The 12,095-nt window shown below is 36.5% G+C and overlaps 1 protein-coding gene across 1 annotated transcript; it reads right to left on the bottom strand.

Annotated features, from left to right (window-relative positions):
* Positions 1-1,073: 1,073 nt before the first annotated feature.
* LOC147628471 (uncharacterized) lies at positions 1,074-2,638 on the bottom strand. Its single transcript, XM_086813620.1, has 3 exons — positions 2,371-2,638; positions 2,165-2,288; positions 1,074-1,508 (listed from the first exon to the last, which is right to left on the bottom strand). Exons 1-3 carry the CDS (start codon positions 2,416-2,418, stop codon positions 1,231-1,233), a joined length of 450 nt encoding a protein of 149 aa, XP_086669746.1. The 5' UTR covers positions 2,419-2,638; the 3' UTR covers positions 1,074-1,230.
* Positions 2,639-12,095: the final 9,457 nt, after the last annotated feature.

Raw genomic sequence — 12,095 nt, 5'->3', positions numbered from 1 at the left:
GTTCCAAAGACAGACTAGACCTGCTCAATTTTGATGCTTGGTCATACGTTGTGTCTCACACACGTCCTATGAATGGGCACCCTCACTGCATGACATCACCCTGCTAGGCACTGCATATCCACTGCTAGACATCACCCTGCTAAGCACACAGCACTTGTTAAAAAAATTTGTATTTCTGTCATGGTTCCAAAGGCCGTATTCGGACTTCCACAGACGATAATATGTCATCGTCTTCCTTTAATGCTCAACCTTTGCTACTACCTGCACACATTCCGCTTGCGAAGTGTTCCCATCACCGAATAAATACTCAAGACAAGACATCCACACCTAGTCAAAGAAGGGTTTCCTTCCATTTACCAATTCTGTAAAGAACTTGAATGATAGGACATCTTCAACCTTAGAAGGCAAAGATAATCTCAATCCCTCTCTCTCTCTCTCTCTCTCAATTTCATGAGGCATAGCTTTGTGGTTCTAGTAGAACCTTTAATTTCTTAACATGGTTTGTTTGCACAGCATTGGTGGCGCGATATTGAAAAGGCTATGCTGGTAGCCCTAGCAATGTACAAAAGCTACAAGGTATGGCATCCCTCTCGAGGGAACGGTGAAGCAAAAATTTGCTTTTGAGTTGATAGATTTCCTTCACAATGATATCATAAGATTAAAAAGAGCTAACCTATGTACATAAGATGAAGATATTGATATTCAAAAGTTGTTTACGAGACTTCTTAGGAACTCCTGCGTGTTACCTGGCCTTTTTAAAAAGTTAGCAAAAATACGATCAAGCACACAGGTAAACATTAAAACAAAAGTTGTTAAAGAGTTGCAGCTATTAACCATTTTAAGGCACACGGCTATGAATGATCTCAAGCAAACAAACATGATACTACTTAATGGAAACAACTTTACTAAGGGTAGAAGAAAGCTTCACAATGATACATGGCCAAAGACTAAAGAATTGAATCCTACTACTCTATCTGAACAATGCACCCAAGTGTACAAAAGGTTCACAATCCTCCACACTCACAAGACCAACTTTAATATGAGACAAGTGCAGCCTTGACACCATTGGGAATTCCCAAGCTCGCATCGATATAGGACAAACCACTCAAATTGTTTCTAAATGGAATTTGCCAGCCTTGCAGCCATGCAGGCCTTACTTGGCTGATTTTGCCTTGCACAAATTGGTGTACAAAATGTACAAGCATGCATATACACAAGCTCCGGACAGCTTCACTTTGGAGGTGGCGCCCCGACTATCACAACCATGTAAATAAACAAACCCATAATGATCCCAAACCCAGCCATTGTGAATTTTGAGTCTGTCCAAAACCCCAATGCTGACCTCTCTGTCCTTTTGAGAGGATCAATTTCTTCTGAAAGGGGATACTCGCTCCTCTGTGGGCCTCGTGTCACGTATTTGTCCATGTCAAACATAGACAGAAAAGGCTTTCTCTTTTGTTGCCTGTAGCTGGACCAAGCCTTGTCCCAGTCAACTGCCTGCTTTTCTCCTGTGAATGCAAATAAGCAACAACAACAACAGCTTACAGCATGCCTGTATGTACTGTATGTGGGTATACACAATTCATAAATGCATGCTAAGTGTATGAGATTCACGTGCATATTTTATGCACATTCATTTATGTGTATATGGTGTATTATACATGTAAGCACACATGCATATATACAACTGCATGTGTGTGTATCTGTGTTTATGAGTATGCATGTGTATATATGGAACACCATATATGCAAAAATGTAAGCTCGCATAGGTATATACAAGTGCATGTGCATATGTGTTTATGAGTATGCATGTGTATGCATGACTGTGTGAAAATGGAGCACCATATATGCCCAAAAAAAAAAAAAACTGTGCACCACATTTGTGCCAATGCGAAATTTGTATGTATTATATATACATATACCCACATCACATACATACATGACATAATCCACACACACATATAAACACATAGCATTGATTTTAATATGAATACTGAGCGTTAATGCAACTATGACACATACATACATAACTATATGACGCAATACAGGATTATCAATCTGGATATATGACACATAGAGATAACGCATACACATATACATGTCACAACACACACACACACACACACAAATAGACTTGATAAGTGTAATGCTTCTCGGGAAATACCTTTGCTTTGCTCGGATCCATTGTCTGAGCCATTCTCAGAGTTGCTGCTGCCTTTGGCACACGGGCAGAAACGCTCTTTCCAGCGCACAGTAGTACTGAAAGATTTACTGCCAAGCAGGAAAGGCTGCAAAATCGTACGAGGATCAGCACAAGGGGGCAGGGGGACCTGCAGAGAAGCCATGAAAACAACCAAACGAGAAGGGTACCTGAGAGCAAGGGGTGAAGGAAAAGCTTTCACTGGTGATGGTGGGCATGTTGAGAGGAGATCGCCCAACAAAGCCTTGTGAGATATGGGATATTCTCTGCGTGTTGAAAAGCGAGGGTTCAAATACAGGCAAGCCCTGCAGGGAGAGACGAAGAGGCAGTCATTCTGTCTTAGAATGCCTCGGACTCCACGAGCATGCTACGGGGTTGCGTGTGGACGACTTGCACTCTCCCATGTCCCCACGTGTGTCTACCTCACGCCTAACCCATCTCGTTCTGAGAAACCGCCCATGATTGCTTACAATTTCAAACATTTTTATTTTTAAAAAAACAGAAATTTAAAGTTTTTAATTGTTCACTCAAAACTCTTTGGATCTAGTCATCAAGCCCTCCAAGAGTGTTTTTAAATTCTTAAATTTGGTATGGAGATGTTTTGATTAGCATTTATTATTTGTGTAAGTATATTGTTTATAATAAAAAGTCAATCATCAACGATCCAAGGGTAGAGGTTTATTTTTGCAAATTTATTTTTATATTTGGATATATATATATATATATATATATATATATATATATTATGTTCTGATTAGCATTTTGTGTTTGGACAAGTGTGGTTACTCTTTTTATCAAACCACTACAAAGTGACATAGGGGCAAACATCTACAACTTATATAAAAAGGAATCATGATTGTAAAGTAGGACTTAGTTCCAAAACCAAAATCACTATTATGGTGGCTGCCTACTTTTTTAAGGAGAAAATTTGCATTGATTTTTAAGAATTCAAAAAAAATCATGAAAATAAATCAAAGTATTACAATGGGAGTACTCTTGTTGATAAGAAGACTACATGCAACATTATAAATTGGCACATCCATAGGCTGATTGATTTCGTGTTCTCAAAAATTCACATGTCCGTGTGTGCGTTGGCCCCATCTTCATGATTGCCTTCTAATCCATGTGTGTTGGCCCCATCTTCATGATAGCCTTCTAGTCCAGGATTGAAGTCCACCTCCAAAACTTCTTTGCGCCTTTCCATAGCCACATCTAATGTTGGCCAAAAACATATATCACCAAACCCATTAGCAAAATATATGCTCATAATATCCTTATGTTGCACACTATCAAGGAGTTACCCAAGAAGCAGAAGGTAGTATTTATCGCCCCTAACCATCCTCATAAATATGTATGGAAAGGATATGCTTCATGTGAAACTTTTAATACATGTAAGGCAAATCCTATTCTTCAAGTTATATGCACCAAACAATGCTCTACATTCACATTATAGGTAGTCATGGCATAATGAGATTGGTCTTCATATAAAAATTGAGTGTACCATGTATAATGTATGCATGTTCTCCTACTTCAAAAGTTTAGATTTAATCCATGGAATTTTTCTTATCCTATCCTACATATATCTTTATCATCATATTGATTGATCTTGTTAACCATAATATTAAAAAAAAGACCCACGTCATTTAATTAAACATAGACTGGGCCCACAATACTCATTGAGAATCAAGGTTAGAAGATCTTGTGACACTTAGTTCAAGCAATCAAAGATTCTACTTTTCTTTACCCTATTTGTTTTAATTTTGAAAAGAGAAGAGGAGAATGTAATGAAACTAATGCAAATAGGTTATGAAAGCAATATCTTTTCTACTTAAGCTTTCAAATTCACAAGTTTGTTACATTTTGAATTTGTATCTACTAGAATACGTCCATTGCACCTTGCCTTGTTGAATGGCTTACATCGTCGTATTTCCCATAGCGCATCATTTGTCTCCACCTCCACCACTACTTGCTCCCTATTTTTAGCCTCCAGTGTTGCAGTCGAACCCAAATTAGCTTTCTTTCTTGAATTTGTTGTCACATGAATGTATTCAGGCATGTGTTGCTATCCAATTCATCAATTCCTTCTAGCACTGCCTTGCCCCTTTTCTTTCTCACTGTCTCAAGCCCCCCATGCATGGGAAGGCTACCTAATGCAACCCCCAACTCAACTGTTGCTTTATTGATCTAATTGACAATTTTCTTGTACCTTTATTCTTCACATTTAACTCACCAGCTCTTCTCTTCAGTTCTTCTAATGAGGCACCATGTTGTCCACTCAAGAACGCGGTGTACTTTGATGCTTATAGAAGATTCGTTGACATATCACCCACACATGCCTCATATAATCCTATTTTCTTTTTCTGGCTTACTGCTGCCAACCAACTCCCATGCATTGACTCAGACAAATTAGTCGTTGGAATAGCATACTAATCATCCATTCCCTAGCCAAGAAAACAAAAAATAATTTATTAGAATCCACTTTATTGCCTTATACTCACACATAAGTGCAACAATTCCATGCATACCATTCTCATAAACTCCCCCTAATGAGATATACGTGCATGCCACCATCTTGGCCAGGTATGCAGTTTTGGAATATTATCATTGTAAGCATGCCCACCCTCCCACCATTAAGAACCCTGTACTATATTTCAGTTGTTTCTTTAGAGGGCACATTTTTCCACACTCTACACTTCCTCTTGTGTTCCTCTTGAAAGGGTGGCTTAATATAATCACGAGTGTTTTGGACCATGCTTTTCTCTCAATGGAACTCACATGATCTGGTCATGTGTTGTACACAACCCTCACTACATTCCAATTCGAAGATGCCTCATCTGCCATGAATCCTCTAAATTTTGGTCTCCCAAATTTGCACTTTTCCATGACACTATTTAACATGTTCTAAAATGTAATATGTGCATTATCATCTTCAACCTTGAAGTCAAAGACTACTATGGCTAGCAATTCTTGGATATATGGGTCATATACATGTGCCCCCATTGTTGCCCAACCATTGATTCTATGACAATGATCAAAGAAAACCCAAAAATTTTCCAAGTCACCTCCTAGTTGCATCCAATTAACTAAATCCACCCCTAACCCCGCCCCCTTTATTGACATCTTAAACACATGGCACCTTGTTGGATCTTCATCTTCTAACATATCAGGGAAAAGAACACTATGGGTGTACTTAAATGAGCACCTTCTTTTTAGTTCCACAATACTAAATTGGTTGTCTGGTCCTAACTTATGCAGATCACATTCATTTTCCATCCATCGTGTAACCTTGCATACACACACAAATTGTGAACACAACATACAATATCAACATTATTCTACAAACTAAATGCATACTCAAGAGAGCACTTAACCCATCTTATTTTGTCCACCAGTGGGGTTGGATCTTTGTAAAAATGGTTTGTAGGTAGTCATTATCTATGAAATTACTATCTAAGGACTCCCTTGTATCTTCAAAGATGAAATCTTTTATTATCCTCCGCCGTTGCACATGACTTGGTCCCCCTAAAGAGTTATCATCATGGACTTGCTGTTAAACCTTCATTTCCATGTCCTTTGCCTGTTTAATTGACTATGTTGAGGCCAAGGGATGATTATGATTCCCCACATGAATAACGTAACGACTGTACAATTTTCCCTCTATCTTTGGAATGTAATAGTAAATTGTAGCAAAGCATGCATGCAACAATTTTCTCTTGAGTTTTCAATGAAGACATTTAAACAATCTCCCATTTGTAGACCTTCCTTCCCATTGACTTTCATTTAAGTAATCTCCCATTTGTAGACCTTGCTTCCCATTGACTTTCATTTTTCTCTCTTGTCCTAATGAAATATGGGCACAATTTGTTTGCACAAACTATATGTCCCATGCATGAAGACCTTCTAACCACTCCTGGGAAGGTTGCATGTGTCAACACATACTATTGCCAATAATGTTAACCACGTAATGTTTCCATTCTATGCATCATTTTCCCTTCATTTTGAGGAGGAAATGCAAACAAAATGTTTCCATCAAAAGCTGGAGGTAGTACACTCACATGAGAGAATGTAGTCACACTATTGAAAGCCTCTTTAAGCGTACTTCTATAAGCGAGACTCATCAAGATCTCTAAAATACTGCCCTATGACCGTTAATGTTTTGAAGTTGTTTTTTTTTTTGGAAAGGCTACACAAATGCTTAACATCTCAAAATTTGAGTCAAGGTCTCGTATTCCTTCTTGACTTTCGTTAACAGTACTTCCTTACCATATTCCATTATGTACTTCCTGTTTTATAGAAATAATTATAGACACCATGTCACCCTCAGTATTGTCAAAAACATCCTCTAATGATACACATGCATATACTTATATTGGCATATACTAACATACATGCATACACTTATATTGTTATATACTAACATACATGCATATAGAAATAATTATAGACACCATGTCACCCTCAGTATTGTCAAAAACATCCTCTAATGATACACATGCATATACTTATATTGGCATATACTAACATACATGCATACACTTATATTGTTATATACTAGCACACAGGCATATTCACAATCACAATCACACACACGCATCATATATATAAGTATACAAGCGTATATAATTATACAAGCATATATACATATACACATGAAGGTAAGGGTACACATACACATAAAACATACACATACACATAAAACATACACATATATATAAGTATTTATAAATGCACTTATACTGTCATACACTAACACGCAGGCCTAAACACAATCACTCACACGCACACACATCACATTTATAAGCATACAAGCATATATACACATACACATAAAGCATGCACATACATATAAGTATCTTTAAAAATGCATGCATACACTTATACTATTGTATACTAACACACATGCATATACACAATCACACATACACACATAGCATATATATAAGCATATAAGGGGGTCTACACATACACATGCAAGGGAAGGGTACCCATACACATAAAGCATAAATATACATATAAGTGTCTATAAATACACATGCATACACTTTTATTGTTATATATTAACACATATGCACACACACACACACACATGCAAGGAAAGGGTGCACATACACGTATGCATACACATATGTATACACATATACAAGAATGCAAGCATACACATACATAAGAATGCAAGCATACACATACACATATGTATACACACATACAAGAATGCAAGCATACACATACACATACACACACAATATAACAAGAAAACCAGAACATACTCTAAGAATCTATGCATACACATATGCATTCACATATGTATACACATATATAAGCATGCAAGCATATGCATACACATATGTATACACATATATAATAATGTAAGCATACACACACATAATACAACAAGCAAACCAGAACATACTCTAAAAAGCATACATGTGCATATAAGGATCCCTAAATACAAGTTCATACATAGAATCATACACATTTGTCCATAGAAGCATGCATGCTCTAATAGGTATATGCTACACACAAGCAGCCACACACTAATATGGTCCAATATAAGTTTGGATGTACATATATATATGGTATGGAAGTATATATATAGGCTTGATATATATATATATATATATATATATATATATATATATATATGGCATGAAAGTATATATACAAGTACATATATAAACTTAAGATTTGGAAAGATACATTATATTTCATTTATATATGTGTGTTGTTACATTAGAGCACGATGGCAAGGGGGACATCTGAAAGAGGTTCTTCCTCTAATAGAGGGAGAGTAGGTAGGGCAACAAGAGGACAAGGGAAGGGAAAGAAAGCAGAAGCATCTTTAAATAGTGAGAAGGAGGCAGCTAGCTTGGTTGGGAATGAAATGGTGCCATTTCATGCCGAAGGGGAAACAAACGTAGATACAAAGAATGCTCCACTAGAAGAGGAACAAAGAGTAGTGGAAGAGGAACTAGATCACATTGTGCCAGTAGTAATGCAGATGATCTTGCTGTTAACCTCCTTGGGAGGCTCTCTATGTTTGATGATCAGCCACCAATCACAATTCCCTTATGCAGATGCATCAAACAAAACAAAGTTGCAACCTTTGAGACAAGATCTCAATGATCTCAGGGCAACTTTTGTAGAAGAGGGTTAAAGAAAAAGGGATCCATATTCTACCAATAACTTTGTCAAATGGTTCATCAGTAGACATTACACAACAAGACATGAAAGCAACATGGGATCCAATATGGAATGAAGTCAATGGGGAGTTTGAAAGACAACTTGAGGATAAGCGTGCATTGCATGGTTTGATAAATAAGATGTTCTATGTATGGGAAGGGAATCATCGCATACTAAGGCATGGTTAGAGGTGATTAATAAAGAGTTTAGGCATGACAAATCCCGTCATCTCATGGTTTTTGCTACCTTCATTATACCCAATGTTAAAACAAAGATTTCATTATGCTTGCCACTCTACAAAGAATGAATGTTACCAGGTATATATTTTATCATATTTTTGATGAATTAATAATCATAGAAAAATATGCTGAATTTAATTTGTGCAAGATTCAGCTTAATGGAATGTGCGAATGTGCACAAGATTATTATATGTGCACAAAGTTATTTTATGTAACAAGACCCATTAGCAATTATATTTGGGAAAAGTTTTTTATATGTACAAACCTCAGGAGACTTCATATGGTTAATAATATGTAAAGTAATACCCAAAAGTGGGAAAAGCAAGCCCAATTTGTACACACATCTATTATTAGCTCCTTGGGCTATTTTTATGAATAAAATTCTCTAAATACTCATGTTGTGGAAGTGGAGCTACATGACATGGGGGAGGGGGGGTGGGGGAGAGGGGGAGATTGCACCCAATCTTGTCTTGTGTGTGGTACTCTCTATCCTTTACTCTTTTATTCTTGATGGTGATGTTATTCTATTCCTCTTGCCTCGTGTTATGCTATGTTATTTAGTTTTAATTTAATTCAAGTCTTTGTTTCAATTTTGATGTAATTTGTGAGTTTTTTAAATTATATTTCTTCAAGAAGTAAAAAGGGTCGTGTGAAAGTGGTATTAGAGCTTTGGTTTAATTTAATCTTCTTGAAGCCGATCAAAGACTTGTGGACAAAGAGGTAAAAGAGACAAAGGCATAAGTGATTTTGGTAATTTTTTAATTTAATTTGAAGAAGAATACGTTTATGTTTATGTATGGTTGAAAGAAGGCTTGTTCTTAACCATTGGATAACAAATCCCCATCAATCTATTGACCAAAGGATAAAACAAGGTGGAAAACCATTAATGGGTTTGTAAAAACCACAAAACCACCTTTAATTTCACTAATCATCTTCATAATCCGTCTGTAGTACCGATTGAATCAGCAAGGGAAAGAGCATAGAGAGCCATAGTAAGATCTCAAGGAAGAATAAGGATTTATATAAAGAGAAATTTTAAAAAGCTTATAAGTTTTAAAAAGTGAGGGGGGGCTTTATCAAAGCTTTGAATTAAAGCTCTAAAGTCTAAAAGCTTTTGACTTTAAAGCTTTTATTTGTTTAAATATGCTAACATTTTATTTCTTTCTCACCTACTGTCCATCTAGTTAAACTTGATAAGCAAGAAGAAGAAGAAAAAAAAAAGAGTGATTATTGTTACAATCTTGACCCATCGTTGGATTCAAACGTTTCCTCAACTCTACAAGGACTCACATCTGGGATAAAATTTCATACTAGACTCCTAACATCAAGGCTGACATTATTCTAGGCCGTATGATCATTTCACCTCACTAGTTTATAGACTTGAGTTTGTACATGTATGTGTGTGTAAGCTTGATATCTACCATTGCTATTTAGAGATAAAAACAAGGATTTCAAGGCCTACAAGCAACATGAGACTTTCAAAGTTTTATCGAGGTTCGCTTTTTATAGATTTCATCAAGGGTTGTTATTTTTCACAAGTCAACCATGACAACGATAACTTCTCTTCGAACTAGAGGGTAATTCACAACATCAAGGTATTTATGATAATTCAGGTATGCCTAAACCTCTTGAAAAATCAAAGTATATTACATTGGAATAAAGATGATCGATGATGATCAAGGGATCAAGAAAATTATTACCTTGGTTATCTTCTTCGACAAATTTTCAACTCTTTTAAGAGACCTCTTCAACGAGTTAATATTTGGATTTATTTCAGTGTTAAGGAGTTATCTTCTACGTCAGCAATATTCTCGAGCTTTTGAAGATTTTTTGACCTATGATTATTAGCTGATTTTTTGACATCAACCAATATTATTCTTCCTACTCTTCGACACTTTACAAGATAAGTATCAACAACTACAAATTATTGTATGGATATTTTGTGCCTTATCTAACCATTTATTTTATAGCTCAAGTCAACAAGCTTTGCATAAGATAAGTATTGCAAATATCTATATATATATGATTTCGATTATAATTCTTGATACAACACTTACAAGTAAGTTGCTACCCTCTATAACTTAGTAAATAATTCTTCCAATATCTTTAAACATCCAGCCATTTAAAAGTACAACTAAACCATCAAAAATACAACCCATTTTTGAAAATGCTAAAATATCTCAAAAAACACTATTTTTTAAACCAAAAAGAGCACGAGCTCCTAAAAAGCTCAAAAAAACTGTTAAAAAGTGCAAGTTTTACACTTCAATACTTTGAAAGATAAGAGTTGCTCATAAAATCACACATTTATTGAGAAAAAAAATACTCAATTTGCAATAAAATAATAATGTCCACAAAATTGGTTACAATGAGAGGTCTTATGCCTCTCGTGTTAAATCTTTGACTTTCTCCAGAAGAATTTTTTGGGTTTGTTCTCGTAGATGACCCGACTTTTTCAAGGTAAAACCATAAACAAGAACTTCCACATCCTCCATGCTTAGGCTATCCACGCGACGTTGACTACGATTTGCTTTCTTTCCCTTTTTATTTACTCAAATCATCTCTGGATAATATTTTCTTGATAATGCATCATCTCCATTGACCTTGTGGACCTCAATTGAGCTTACTTTTCCATTTTCCTCAAGGACTTTAAGTACCTTTGCCAACCAAAAAGGACATCCGCTTTCATCATCTGTTTTGCTAACATTGTAATCATTGCACCTACAGTGAGCTCCTCAATATTTTCTTCCCACATTTCCTCAATCATTGCACCTACAGTGAGCTCCTCAATATTTCCTTCCCACATTTCCTTCTCTTGCAGCCGTCGTTGACTAGTCCTTCTAGCACCAACATATGCTTTGTGAGTCTCCCCATGCACCAATGTTTGCAATTCTTGAGGCAATTCTGTTTGTTGATTTGACATTTGAATATTATCATCATGGTCTTCAAGTTCTTGTACCCTCCAAAGAAAGCGCTCCAGATTCATCAGTGATCTTGAATTGCTTTGAACTTCCTCAATCAAGATTTCTTGCTCATGAAAAAATATTTTCCACCATCCAAGTGAGCAAGCTGGAAAATACACATGTGCTGATTGGGCCTCCACTGTTTGTTTCAGTTGGTTTATATGGAGGGCTGATTCTCGGGTTACTTACGCGTGGCAAACATGTGTGTGGCTATTAATACGACATTGTAAGATGCGATTGGCATATGCTTTGCGGGTCTATGCTATGTATGTATGCTATGTATGTTGTGATTGGGTGATGCCATATGTACGCATGCTAGTGTTGTTGATATTGGTGTTTGATTGCCTCACCTAACATGTTGACTTGTTGAGTATAGGTGATCAGTACGAGGATGCCAAATGAGGCGTCGTACTTGTGCGAGGATCACCGAATGAGGTGTCGCACAGGCATGAGTGTGCAAGGGTCACCGAACGAGGTGTCGCACGGGTTTTGTCATGTGCATGGGCGTTTACA

The sequence above is a fragment of the Cibotium barometz genome, chromosome 19, assembly GCF_041138505.1.
Source record: "Cibotium barometz isolate CiBa-2024 chromosome 19, ASM4113850v1, whole genome shotgun sequence".
Taxonomy (NCBI): Eukaryota; Viridiplantae; Streptophyta; class Polypodiopsida; order Cyatheales; family Cibotiaceae; genus Cibotium; species Cibotium barometz.
This window is presented reverse-complemented; position numbering and strand designations above follow the sequence as displayed.

Excerpts from the sequence above, each read along its gene's own strand:
- LOC147628471 (XM_086813620.1), bottom strand. The coding sequence starts at position 2,418 with ATGCCCACCATCACCAGTGAAAGCTTTTCCTTCACCCCTTGCTCTCAG. Across the intron at positions 2,289-2,370 it reads CCTTCACCCCTTGCTCTCAG|CCTTTCCTGCTTGGCAGTAA; the intron begins GTACCCTTCTCG and ends ACGATTTTGCAG. Across the intron at positions 1,509-2,164 it reads TGGATCCGAGCAAAGCAAAG|GAGAAAAGCAGGCAGTTGAC; the intron begins GTATTTCCCGAG and ends TTGCATTCACAG.